Source organism: Astyanax mexicanus, unplaced genomic scaffold, assembly GCF_023375975.1.
Source record: "Astyanax mexicanus isolate ESR-SI-001 unplaced genomic scaffold, AstMex3_surface scaffold_43, whole genome shotgun sequence".
In the NCBI taxonomy this organism is placed as follows: Eukaryota; Metazoa; Chordata; class Actinopteri; order Characiformes; family Acestrorhamphidae; genus Astyanax; species Astyanax mexicanus.
Genome location: NW_026040053.1, coordinates 940,089 through 952,365, shown reverse-complemented (window position 1 = coordinate 952,365; position 12,277 = coordinate 940,089). Strand labels below are relative to the sequence as shown.

General features: G+C 42.7%; 1 protein-coding gene across 2 annotated transcripts in view; it reads left to right on the top strand.

The window, feature by feature from the left end:
• LOC103024408 (trichohyalin) overlaps positions 1 to 12,277 on the top strand; it is a 40,600-nt gene that overhangs the window by 3,624 nt on the left and 24,699 nt on the right. The window contains exons 5-12 of one of the 2 annotated variants that reach the window (XM_049473684.1): positions 1,238 to 1,374; positions 3,991 to 4,063; positions 4,837 to 4,985; positions 7,568 to 8,404; positions 9,304 to 9,355; positions 9,395 to 9,864; positions 10,420 to 10,519; positions 11,282 to 11,425. In XM_049473684.1, the coding sequence (XP_049329641.1) occupies positions 1,238 to 1,374; positions 3,991 to 4,063; positions 4,837 to 4,985; positions 7,568 to 8,404; positions 9,304 to 9,355; positions 9,395 to 9,864; positions 10,420 to 10,519; positions 11,282 to 11,425 (1,962 nt within the window). Of the gene's footprint in view, positions 1 to 1,237; positions 1,375 to 3,990; positions 4,064 to 4,836; positions 4,986 to 7,567; positions 8,405 to 9,303; positions 9,865 to 10,419; positions 10,520 to 11,281; positions 11,426 to 12,277 lie in introns of both variants that reach the window. The other variant, XM_049473683.1, reaches the window with a different exon arrangement.

Below are 12,277 nucleotides of genomic sequence, written 5' to 3'. Positions count from 1 at the left end.
AACAGCAGTTTTCATGTCTCTCCACAGAAGATCAATGAGATTTAGGTCTTTAGGACTTTAACTGGATCATTCTAACACATGAATATTCTCTGATCTAAATCATTATAGCTCCACTGTAGCTCTGGCTGTATGTTTAGGGTCATCGTCTTGCTGGAAGATCTCCAGTCTTTTACAGCCTCCAACAGCTTTTCTTCTTCCAGGATTGTTCTGTATTTATTTATCTTCATCCATCTTCCCTCCATCAACTCTGACCAGCTTCCTAAATCTGTCCCTGCTGAAGAAAAGCTCATCCCCACAGCATGATGCTGCCTCCACCATGTTTCACAGTGCAGATGGAGGGTGTGTTCAGGGTGATGAGCAGTGTTACTTTTCCTCCACATACAGTGCTTTGCATTTGGGCCAAAAAGCTTAACGTTGTTCTGATCTGAGAACAGAATCTTCCTCCACATGTTTACTGTGTTTCTACATGACTTGTAGCTACAAACTGCAAACAGAACTTCTTACGTCTTTCTTTCAACAATGTTTTTCTTCTTCCACTCTTCCATAAAGATCAGATTTGTGGAGAGCAGGACTTATAGTTGTTCTGTGAACAGATTCTCCTGATCTGTGGATCTCTGCAGCTCCTCCAGAGTGATCATGGGTCTCGGCTGCTTCTCTGATCAGTGCTCTCCTTGCTGGATCTGTTAGTTTGGGTGGATGGTTGGTAGGTTTGTAGAAACAGGTGTAGAATAAGGTAAATTTTTGGATGATGGATTGATGGAACAGAGCTGCTTGGGATGATTAAAGTTTGGGAGATGTTTTTATAATCTAATGCTACTTTAAATTTCTTTATCTCCACAACTTTATCTCTGACCTGTCTGCTGAGTTCTTCCTTCTTGGTCTTGGACTAATAAAACACTGAGGTCTTCACAGAACAGCTGTATTTATACTGAGACTAAATTACGCACAGCTGGATTAACTCTATTAACCCATTAAGTGACTTCTGAAGGCAGTTGATTGAAAAGGGGATGAATACTTTTCATGTCTCACTTTTCAGATTTTTATTTGAGTAAAATTGTGAAAAACGTGTATCATTTTTATTCCATATCACAGTTTTGTGCTACTTTGTGTTAATTGATCACTTAAAATCTTAAGACATATTTAAGTTTTGTGGTAAGGAGACGAAATGTGAAAAGTTTGAGGGGTGTGAATACTTTTGCAAGTTCAGTCTGTAATCTGGTTTTCTGGGCTGTTAAAGTGAGGGGGCGTCTGGACTGGAGCTGCCGGACCTGGTGACCGAACCCCTGAGTAATCTGATTGGAGGGATGAGTCGCAGGAGGCCGCCGCCCACTTTCAACATTTCTGCTTTTGAGAGACAACTGGAGCAGCGGTCAGGTACCGTCTGACTGTGTGAAAATACAACCGTGCACAATGTTTCACAACTATCACACTTAGTGCTGGGCGGAATCACCTAAAATGTTTATCACAGTTTTTTTTATTATTATTTTATTTTTTAATCGACTGGGCTTAAATATAGGTTTGTGATTTACTTTACTGTCAGGAGTTTATATAATATAAAACCTCAAGGATTTAAATGAAGGTTTTCATTATTATTGGATTTACTTTGTACCAAACCATCATACAATATATATAAAAATCAAACTTTATTATCAGAAAAAAAACAGCTGAAGAATTTAAACAATAGACCTTAAAAAAATACACTAACAACTTTACAAATCTAAATATTTAAAATAGTTCCATAAACACTATAAATTAACCTAAAATACTATACTGTAAATATTCAAATTTATTTTCACCTCGTATCCAGAGTTTAGGGGAGTTTTAGGGGAGTTTTAGGGGAGTTTTAGGGGAGTTGTAGGTAGGGAGTTGTAGGTAGGGAGTTGTAGGTAGGGAGTTGTAGGTAGGGAGTTGTAGGTAGGGAGTTGTTGTAGGGGAGTTGTTGTAGGGGAGTTGTTGTAGGGGAGTTGTTGTAGGGGAGTTGTTGTAGGGAGTTAGTTGTAGGGAGTTAGTTGTAGGGGAGTTGTAGGGAGGGAGTTGTAGGTAGGGAGTTGTAGGTAGGGAGTTGTAGGTAGGGAGTTGTAGGTAGGGAGTTGTAGGTAGGGAGTTGTAGGTGGGGAGTTGTTGTAGGGGAGTTGTAGGTAGGGAGTTGTAGGTAGGGAGTTGTAGGTGGGGAGTTGTTGTAGGGGAGTTGTAGGTAGGGAGTTGTAGGTAGGGAGTTGTAGGTAGGGAGTTGTTGGTAGGGAGTTGTAGGTAGGGAGTTGTAGGTGGGGAGTTGTTGTAGGGGAGTTGTAGGTAGGGAGTTGTAGGTAGGGAGTTGTAGGTAGGGAGTTGTAGGTAGGGAGTTGTAGGTGGGGAGTTGTTGTAGGGGAGTTGTAGGTAGGGAGTTGTAGGTAGGGAGTTGTAGGTAGGGAGTTGTAGGTAGGGAGTTGTTGGTAGGGAGTTGTTGTAGGGGAGTTGTTGTAGGGGAGTTGTTGTAGGGGAGTTGTTGTAGGGGAGTTGTTGTAGGGGAGTTGTTGTAGGGAGTTAGTTGTAGGTAGGGAGTTGTAGGTAGGGAGTTGTAGGTAGGGAGTTGTAGGTAGGGAGTTGTAGGTAGGGAGTTGTAGGTAGGGAGTTGTAGGTAGGGAGTTGTAGGGGAGTTGTGGGGAGTTGTGGGGAGTTGTAGGTAGGGGAGTTGTAGGTAGGGGAGTTGTAGGTAGGGGAGTTGTAGGTAGGGAGTTGTAGGTAGGGAGTTGTAGGGGAGTTGTAAGGGAGTTGTAAGGGAGTTGTAGGGGAGTTGTAGGTAGGGAGTTGTAGGGGAGTTGTAGGGGAGTTTTTGGGGAGTTGTAGGGAGTTGTAGGTAGGGAGTTGTAGGTAGGGAGTTGTAGGTAGGGAGTTGTAGGTAGGGAGTTGTAGGTAGGGAGTTGTAGGTAGGGAGTTGTGGGTAGGGAGTTGTAGGTAGGGAGTTGTAGGTAGGGAGTTGTAGGTAGGGGAGTTGTGGGTAGGGAGTTGTGGGTAGGGAGTTGTGGGTAGGGAGTTGTAGGTAGGGGAGTTGTAGGTAGGGGAGTTGTAGGTAGGGGAGTTGTAGGTAGGGGAGTTGTAGGTAGGGAGTTGTTGTAGGGGAGTTGTTGTAGGGAGTTAGTTGTAGGGGAGTTGTAGGTAGGGAGTTGTAGGTAGGGAGTTGTAGGGAGGGAGTTGTAGGGAGGGAGTTGTAGGGAGGGAGTTGTAGGTAGGGAGTTGTAGGGGAGTTGTAGGGGAGTTGTAGGGGAGTTGTAGGTAGGGAGTTGTAGGGGAGTTGTAGGGGAGTTGTAGGGGAGTTGTAGGGAGTTGTAAGGGAGTTGTAGGGGAGTTGTAGGGAGTTGTAGGTAGGGAGTTGTAGGTAGGGAGTTGTAGGTAGGGAGTTGTAGGGGAGTTGTAGGGGAGTTGTAGGTAGGGAGTTGTAGGGGAGTTGTAGGGGAGTTGTAGGGAGTTGTAAGGGAGTTGTAGGGGAGTTGTAGGGAGTTGTAGGTAGGGAGTTGTAGGGGAGTTGTAGGGGAGTTGTAGGTAGGGAGTTGTAGGGAGGGAGTTGTAGGGAGGGAGTTGTAGGTAGGGAGTTGTAGGGAGGGAGTTGTAGGGAGGGAGTTGTAGGGAGTTGTAGGGAGTTGTAGGGAGTTGTAGGGGAGTTGTAGGTAGGGAGTTGTAGGGGAGTTGTAGGGGAGTTGTAGGGGAGTTGTAGGTAGGGAGTTGTAGGTAGGGAGTTGTAGGGGAGTTGTAGGGGAGTTGTAGGGGAGTTGTAGGTAGGGAGTTGTAGGGAGTTGTAGGGGAGTTGTAGGTAGGGAGTTGTAGGGGAGTTGTAGGGGAGTTGTAGGGGAGTTGTAGGGGAGTTGTAGGGAGTTGTAAGGGAGTTGTAGGGGAGTTGTATCTGAAAAATGATTCTGTACTCAGGACCGGATGATCCAGCACAGCGCTCAGCACTAATCACAGTTATTGGCATCACTCAGCACTACGCGCACGGCTGATTGTTTGTGTTTGAAGGTCAGAGAGCCGAGCCGGAGGAGCAGAATCCGGACGAGCCGGAGGAGCAGGATCTCTCTGCTGCGTCTAAAAGGTGAAAGATGGAGCTGTTTAACCAAAAACCAAAAACCCGTAACCAGAACAGAACTGAGATTTTTTATCCCTCTTTCCAAATTAAAAGCCCTGTTTAAATTGTATTGATTTAATAACTTTAATAACTTTATTTAATTATTTAATTGAAGCAGAAACAGTGATCACTGTTGTGTGTGTAATGTGTTTGTGTGTGTATGTGTGTGTGTGTGCGTGTGTATGTGTGTGCGTGTGTGTGTTGTGTGTGTTGTGTGCGTGTGTGTGTGTGTTGTGTGCGTGTGTGTGTGTGTGTTGTGTGTGTTGTGTGCGTGTGTGTGTGTTGTGTGCGTGTGTGTGTGTTGTGTGCGCGTGTGTGTGCGTGTGTGTGTGCGTGTGTGTGTGTGTGTGTGTGTGCGTGTGTGTGTGCGTGTGTGTGTGTGTGTGTGTGTGCGTGTGTGTTGTGTGTGTGTGTTGTGTGTGTGCGCGTGTGTGTGTGTGTTGTGTGCGTGTGTGTGTGTGTGTGTAATGTGTTTGTGTGTGTGTGTGTATGTGTATGTGTGTGCGCGCGTGTGTGTGTGTGTGTGTGTTGTGTGCGCGTGTGTGTGCGCGTGTGTGTGTGTTGTGTGCGCGTGTGTGTGCGCGTGTGTGTGCGCGTGTGTGTGCGCGTGTTGTGTGCGTGTGTAATGTGTTTGTGTGTGTATGTGTATGTGTATGTGTGTGCGCGCGTGTGTGTGTGTGTGTGTGTGTGTGTGTTGTGTGTGTGTGCGTGTGTGTGTTGTGTGCGTGTGTGTGTGCCAGTGTTCTGAGTCTCACGCTGAAGACGCCGTTTGTGAATGTTCAGTCTGAGAGGGCGGGGCTACGGCGGAAGGCGGCGAATCGGAGGCAGCCGTCTGTGGACGCGTTTGATGAGGCTGTTCAGAAACGCTTAAACAGGAACAACAATCAAGGTACAAATATGATCCACTGACCTGCAGAATAATTAATATTTAATATGAGATAATCCGTCATTCATCCCACAGTGGAGACGTCTGCATAATCTGCTCTTTTCTTTATAAAATATTTATGATAAATTAACTGTAATTTTAATATGATATGATTATGATGATATTAAAGTTTTTTAAAGAATATTTACACAATTTTACAATATTCAGACATTTCAAAACGTTATAAAAAGTGTAAAAAAAAAAGTAGTTTAATGTGCTTTAAAAACCTGCCTGGAACCAAATTCTAGATCAGAATTTACTCCCACCAATAGAACTGTTTCAGTCTGGATCAGCTGATCCTTGATCCGGTTGGTTTACAGTGTGAAACTCTTTATTCAGATTAATTACGGGAAGTTTATAGAGTTAGTCTAACATCATCCAATAAACAATAGAAGAAGTAAAAGAGGTGTTGTGCTGAAATCTGTTCAGGAGCTTCTCGCAGCAGTACGGGTACAACAGATTACAGTGCTGGTGATTCTGTATCTACTGTAACTGTAGATTAATTACAGAGCAGTATGGGTACAACAGATTACAGTGCTGGTGATTCTGTATCTACTGTAACTGTAGATTAATTACAGAGCAGTATGGGTACAACAGATTACAGTGCTGGTGATTCTGTATCTACTGTAACTGTAGATTAATTACAGAGCAGTATGGGTACAACAGATTACGGTGCTGGTGATTCTGTATCTACTGTAACTGTAGATTAATTACAGAGCAGTACGGGTACAACAGATTACAGTGCTGGTGATTCTGTATCTACTGTAACTGTAGATTAATTACAGAGCAGTACGGGTACAACAGATTACAGTGCTGGTGATTCTGTATCTACTGTAACTGTAGATTAATTACAGAGCAGTACGGGTACAACAGATTACAGTGCTGGGGATTCTGTATCTACTGTAACTGTAGATTAATTACAGAGCAGTATGGGTACAACAGATTACGGTGCTGGTGATTCTGTATCTACTGTAACTGTAGATTAATTACAGAGCAGTACGGGTACAACAGATTACAGTGCTGGTGATTCTGTATCTACTGTAACTGTAGATTAATTACAGAGCAGTACGGGTACAACAGATTACAGTGCTGGTGATTCTGTATCTACTGTAACTGTAGATTAATTACAGAGCAGTACGGGTACAACAGATTACAGTGCTGGGGATTCTGTATCTACTGTAACTGTAGATTAATTACAGAGCAGTACGGGTACAACAGATTACAGTGCTGGTGATTCTGTATCTACTGTAACTGTAGATTAATTACAGAGCAGTATGGGTACAACAGATTACAGTGCTGGTGATTCTGTATCTACTGTAACTGTAGATTAATTACAGAGCAGTACGGGTACAACAGATTACAGTGCTGGTGATTCTGTATCTACTGTAACTGTAGATTAATTACAGAGCAGTACGGGTACAACAGATTACAGTGCTGGTGATTCTGTATCTACTGTAACTGTAGATTAATTACAGAGCAGTACGGGTACAACAGATTACAGTGCTGGTGATTCTGTATCTACTGTAACTGTAGATTAATTACAGAGCAGTACGGGTACAACAGATTACAGTGCTGGTGATTCTGTATCTACTGTAACTGTAGATTAATTACAGAGCAGTATGGGTACAACAGATTACAGTGCTGGTGATTCTGTATCTACTGTAACTGTAGATTAATTACAGAGCAGTACGGGTACAACAGATTACAGTGCTGGTGATTCTGTATCTACTGTAACTGTAGATTAATTACAGAGCAGTACGGGTACAACAGATAACAGTGCTGGTGATTCTGTATCTACTGTAACTGTAGATTAATTACAGAGCAGTACGGGTACAACAGATTACAGTGCTGGTGATTCTGTATCTACTGTAACTGTAGATTAATTACAGAGCAGTTCAGGTACAACAGATTACAGTGCTGGTGATTCTGTATCTACTGTAACTGTAGATTAATTACAGAGCAGTACGGGTACAACAGATTACAGTGCTGGTGATTCTGTATCTACTGTAACTGTAGATTAATTACAGAGCAGTACGGGTACAACAGATTACAGTGCTGGTGATTCTGTATCTACTGTAACTGTAGATTAATTACAGAGCAGTACGGGTACAACAGATTACGGTGCTGGTGATTCTGTATCTACTGTAACTGTAGATTAATTACAGAGCAGTACGGGTACAACAGATTACAGTGCTGGTGATTCTGTATCTACTGTAACTGTAGATTAATTACAGAGCAGTACGGGTACAACAGATTACAGTGCTGGTGATTCTGTATCTACTGTAACTGTAGATTAATTACAGAGCAGTACGGGTACAACAGATTACAGTGCTGGTGATTCTGTATCTACTATAGCTGTAGATTAACCCTTATTTATAAACACTAATAAAAGGAATTTGTTACACTCATTCTGCTTTGCGTGGAGATTAGAAATGAGTTTATCAACAGTCTTAACTTAATATAACTGACTTTATATAATTAATAGATGATATTAAGGGTGTGTGTGTGTGTGTGTGTGTGTGTGTTATCTCTCTCTCTGATGGTAGAGGACACGGTGGTTCAGGAGGGACGAACGCTGGGAGATTCAGACTGGCAGAAGTTCACTCTGGGTCTGAGTAACGTCACCGTGCCGGATCTCACCACGGACATCGTCATGTGCAACACGGAGCTCTACCCACAACCCCCTGCGGCCACGTCTCCACTGAAGGAGCAGGAGGGAGGAGCTTCAGAGCTCCACAAGATCCACGAGGACGTAGGAGGAGCTCCTCAGAACGAGGAGATAGTAGAGGAGCATCTTTATGAGGAGGTTGTGGAGGATCATCCGGAAGATGAGGTAATAGAGGACACACACGATGATGATGATGATGATGAGGGTGTGGAGGAAGGTGAGGAAGGTGAGGGTTTGGAGGATCATCAAAGGCAGTCTGTGAATAAAACCTATGAAACTGAACCTCAGCCATTACGAGACGAGGAAAAATCTCAGCTACACTTACAGTTAGAGGAAGAGCAAGAGGAGGAAGAGGAAGTGGAGGAGGAGGAAGAGGAAGAAGAGGAAGAGGAGATGAACATGGTTTCTTCCCCAAAACAGAAAGATTCCAGCGTTTTGAGTCCTGATGATATTCCTTTTGCACCAACTCAGGCCATGACCGAGCCCCTCCCACAGGAAGGGGAGGGGCTAGAGTCTGAGATGCAGGAGGAGGAGGGTATTGGATGGAGAGACAGTGTGAGGGAGGACCTTCAGACTATGGAGCTTCCGTCACAGCTCCTGGAGCGAATCACGCGGAGAGCCTATCGCTCAGAGGGCGGGGCCATCATGCCCGGAGTGACGGCGAGAGGAAGAGTCACGAAGAGCTTAGGGGCGGGACTACATCCCGCAGAGAGAGGTAACTATCAGTTATTACAGGTGGGATCTGGGTAGTGCACCTCTTGGTGAGAGATAGTTGACAGTAAGACACGCCTCCACAGTTCACTATTAAAGGGGAAATTAAAGCTCTTCTTACACCAGTTAGAAACTGTAGATTTATATTTTATACAAAACATGTTCATAAACTTCTTTACACTAAATCACTTTCACATAAAGAGTTTCAGTTTCTTTCAGAATGAGAAATTTAAGTGCTCCGTCATTTTTATGCAAATATGCTGTTGCTGGCCACGCCCCATGTTTACGCTGAGTGTTTACCACATGTTAGCTTTAGCTTGTGCTAAATGGCAAAACACGAACAGGCTAGTTTATGCTTAACTGTGACAGAAACACTGCCACAGACAGTAGGTACAGATCCCTCCCTCAGACGAAGTCTGCTGGCTAATCCTGCTGTGTACTTTCTGAGGTTCTTAACCAGCAGAACGAAATGGAAATGTTCCTTTAACTGATCTAGTGGGCGGGGCTCCTGTAGAGGTTAACGGGTGAAGTCAGGGTGGTTCTCTGCAGGTTTCTTTATTGTGACGTCACAGTGAGGCAGTTTCAGCAGGATAATGCTCACCTGCTCACAAAAACATCTGTGGGTAAATGTGCTGCAGGATCCATACAGAACCTGTAGAACCTCCAAACCCAACCCTCTCAATCTCATCTTATATCCAGAATAGAGGAACCAACAGGTACTAGATCCTTTTTTCAGTTACAGAACAGATTTACCCCCCAATAAACTCATTAATTAACCTTCACTCTAATACTGAAATCACTGTAATAAATCATTACATAAAGATTATATAGAGATTCACTTCTTGCTAATGAGTGTAATATATGTTATATATTATAATATTATATATGATGTTTTAAATGCAGAAGCACAGAGTTTTATGGGTGTCAGGAGTCCAGGTGAATTAATCAGCTCGGCGGAGGAACACTCTGAAGCTTCTCCATCCGTTTCCTCCGCCCTGAGACGCTCTCCATCTGTGACCAGTCAGACGGGGGCGGAGCTAAATCTGAGCAACGCAGAGCAGGAGAACATCGTCTCCTCTTCTGTACATCAAAGCATTAATCCACTATCTCCTCCTGCCGAGAAGGAGGAGCATGAGGAGGAGGAGGAGCTGGAGGAGGAGGAGGAGGAGCATCAGGAGGAGGAGCATCAGGAGGAGGAGGAGCTGGAGGAGGAGGAGGAGGAGCATCAGGAGGAGGAGCATCAGGAGGAGGAGGAGCTGGAGGAGGAGGAGGAGGAGGAGCATCAGGAGGAGGAGCTGCAGGAGGAGGAGGAGCTGGAGGAGGAGGAGGATCAGGAGGAGGAGCTGGAGGAGCATCGAGAAGGGGCGGAGCATGGAGAGGAAGAGGGTGCTGACAGGGAGGAAATGGAAGTGGAAGCAGATAAAGTAGATGATGATGAAGATGAAGAAGATGCTCAGAGTGAAGGTACAGTAGATTTCTGCACTATAAACTGGATTTTTTGTATAGTAATAATTTTTATTTGGAAATATAAATCAGTAAAAGCATGATCGAACTTTTCCATTTAGATTTTATGGAACATTTCTGGTTCTGGTCTTTTTTCCAGTTGTGGATTTAATCAATAATTTAAACCAATAATTGATAAATTAGCTTGTTTATTATTAAGTACAGTAAACTGTGTGTAGTTTGTTTGTGTTTGGTATCTCTGTAGACATAATCCATCCAAATTCAGATCAGTGTTTATATTAGTGAAACAAAAGTATTTAAACTGAAAACTGAACTCAGTTTATTTTTTTATCACTGCTTAATTAATGCCTAATTTATATTACATAAATATGGAAACTCCAGGATATTTGAGAATATTGTATAGATAAATATTAAACTCTCTAAGTGGTTTTAGTGTTACTGTGTTTATACTGCGTAATAAAACAGGATTATTGTATTTAGCTCGGGGGGGCCTCTCTTTAGCTCGGGGGGGCCCGAAGTTTTGTATAATTCTGTATATTTGTGTTTATATTGTAGAGCTGTCTATGCAAACTCCTGCTTTCATCAGACAGAGGAAACAGATCACAACTCCTGGAGCTCTGACCACGCCCCCCCGCCTGAAGATCCACAACACTGCGTAATTATTTTACTATACTATTATACTATATTATAGTCTTTTATATACTATACCATATTATACTCTATTATACTGTACTGTATAATACTGTCATATACAGCTGTTGGAGAATGAAACTGAAACACCTGTCATCATTTTAGTGTGGGATTTTAGGTTTCATGGCTAAATTGGAGCAGCCTGGTGTTCAATCTTCATTAATTGCACATTGCACCAGTAAGAGCAGAGTGTGAAGGTTCAATTAGCAGGGTAAGAGCACAGTTCTGCTCTAAATATTGCAATGCACACAACATTATGGGAGACATACCAGAGTTCAAAAGAGGACAAATTGTTGGTGCACGTCTTGCTGGAGCATCTGTGACCAAGACAGCAAGTCTTTGTGATGCATCAAGAGCCACGGTATCCAGGGTAATGTCAGCATACCACCAAGAAGCACCAACCACATCCAACAGGATTAACTGTGGACGCTGTAAGAGGAAGCTGTCTGAAAGGGATGTTCGGGTGCTAACCCGGATTGTATCCAAAAAACATAAAACCACGGCTGATCAAATCACGCAGAATTCAATGTGCATCTCAACTCTCCTGTTTCCACCAGAACTGTCCGTCACCACAATCAATTATTGTGCTCTAAAACCAGGTGTTTCAGTTTCATTCTCCAACACCTGTATACTCTACTATTTTATATTATACTGTATTATATACTATACTATATTATACTCTATATTATACTGTTTAATACTGTAATATATACTCTCTCTCTCTCAGAGTGGGGGGGGTGAAGCGAGGGAAGGTGAAGGGGAAGAGGGGGGTCGGTTGTGATGTTTTGCCGAAGAGCTACGTGATGAGTGTGTTCAAACATTTCGCCAAAACCAAAGTTTCCAGTGACGTTTACCCCGTCATTAACGACATGTAAGCTGTGTGTATAATGTGTGTGTATAATGTGTGTGTGTATAATGTGTGTGTGTGTATAATGTGTGTGTGTATAATGTGTGTGTGTATAATGTGTGTGTGTGTATAATGTGTGTGTATAATGTGTGTGTGTGTATAATGTGTGTGTGTGTATAATGTGTGTGTGTATAATGTGTGTGTGTGTATAATGTGTGTGTGTATAATGTGTGTGTGTGTATAATGTGTGTGTGTATAATGTGTGTGTGTATAATGTGTGTGTGTGTAATGTGTGTGTGTATAATGTGTGTGTATAATGTGTGTGTGTATAATGTGTGTGTGTATAATGTGTGTGTGTGTATAGTGTGTGTGTGTATAGTGTGTGTGTGTATAATGTGTGTGTGTATAATGTGTGTGTATAATGTGTGTGTGTGTATAATGTGTGTGTGTATAATGTGTGTGTGTGTATAATGTGTGTGTGTGTGTGTATAATGTGTGTGTGTATAATGTGTGTGTGTATAATGTGTGTGTGTGTATAATGTGTGTGTGTATAATGTGTGTGTGTGTGTATAATGTGTGTGTGTGTATAATGTGTGTGTGTATAATGTGTGTGTGTGTATAATGTGTGTGTGTATAATGTGTGTGTGTGTGTATAATGTGTGTGTGTGTATAATGTGTGTGTGTATAATGTGTGTGTGTATAATGTGTGTGTGTATAATGTGTGTGTGTGTATAATGTGTGTGTGTATAATGTGTGTGTGTATAATGTGTGTGTGTGTATAATGTGTGTGTGTATAGTGTGTGTGTGTGTGTGTATAATGTGTGTGTGTGTATAATGTGTGTGTGTGTATAATGTGTGTGTGTATAATGTGTGTGT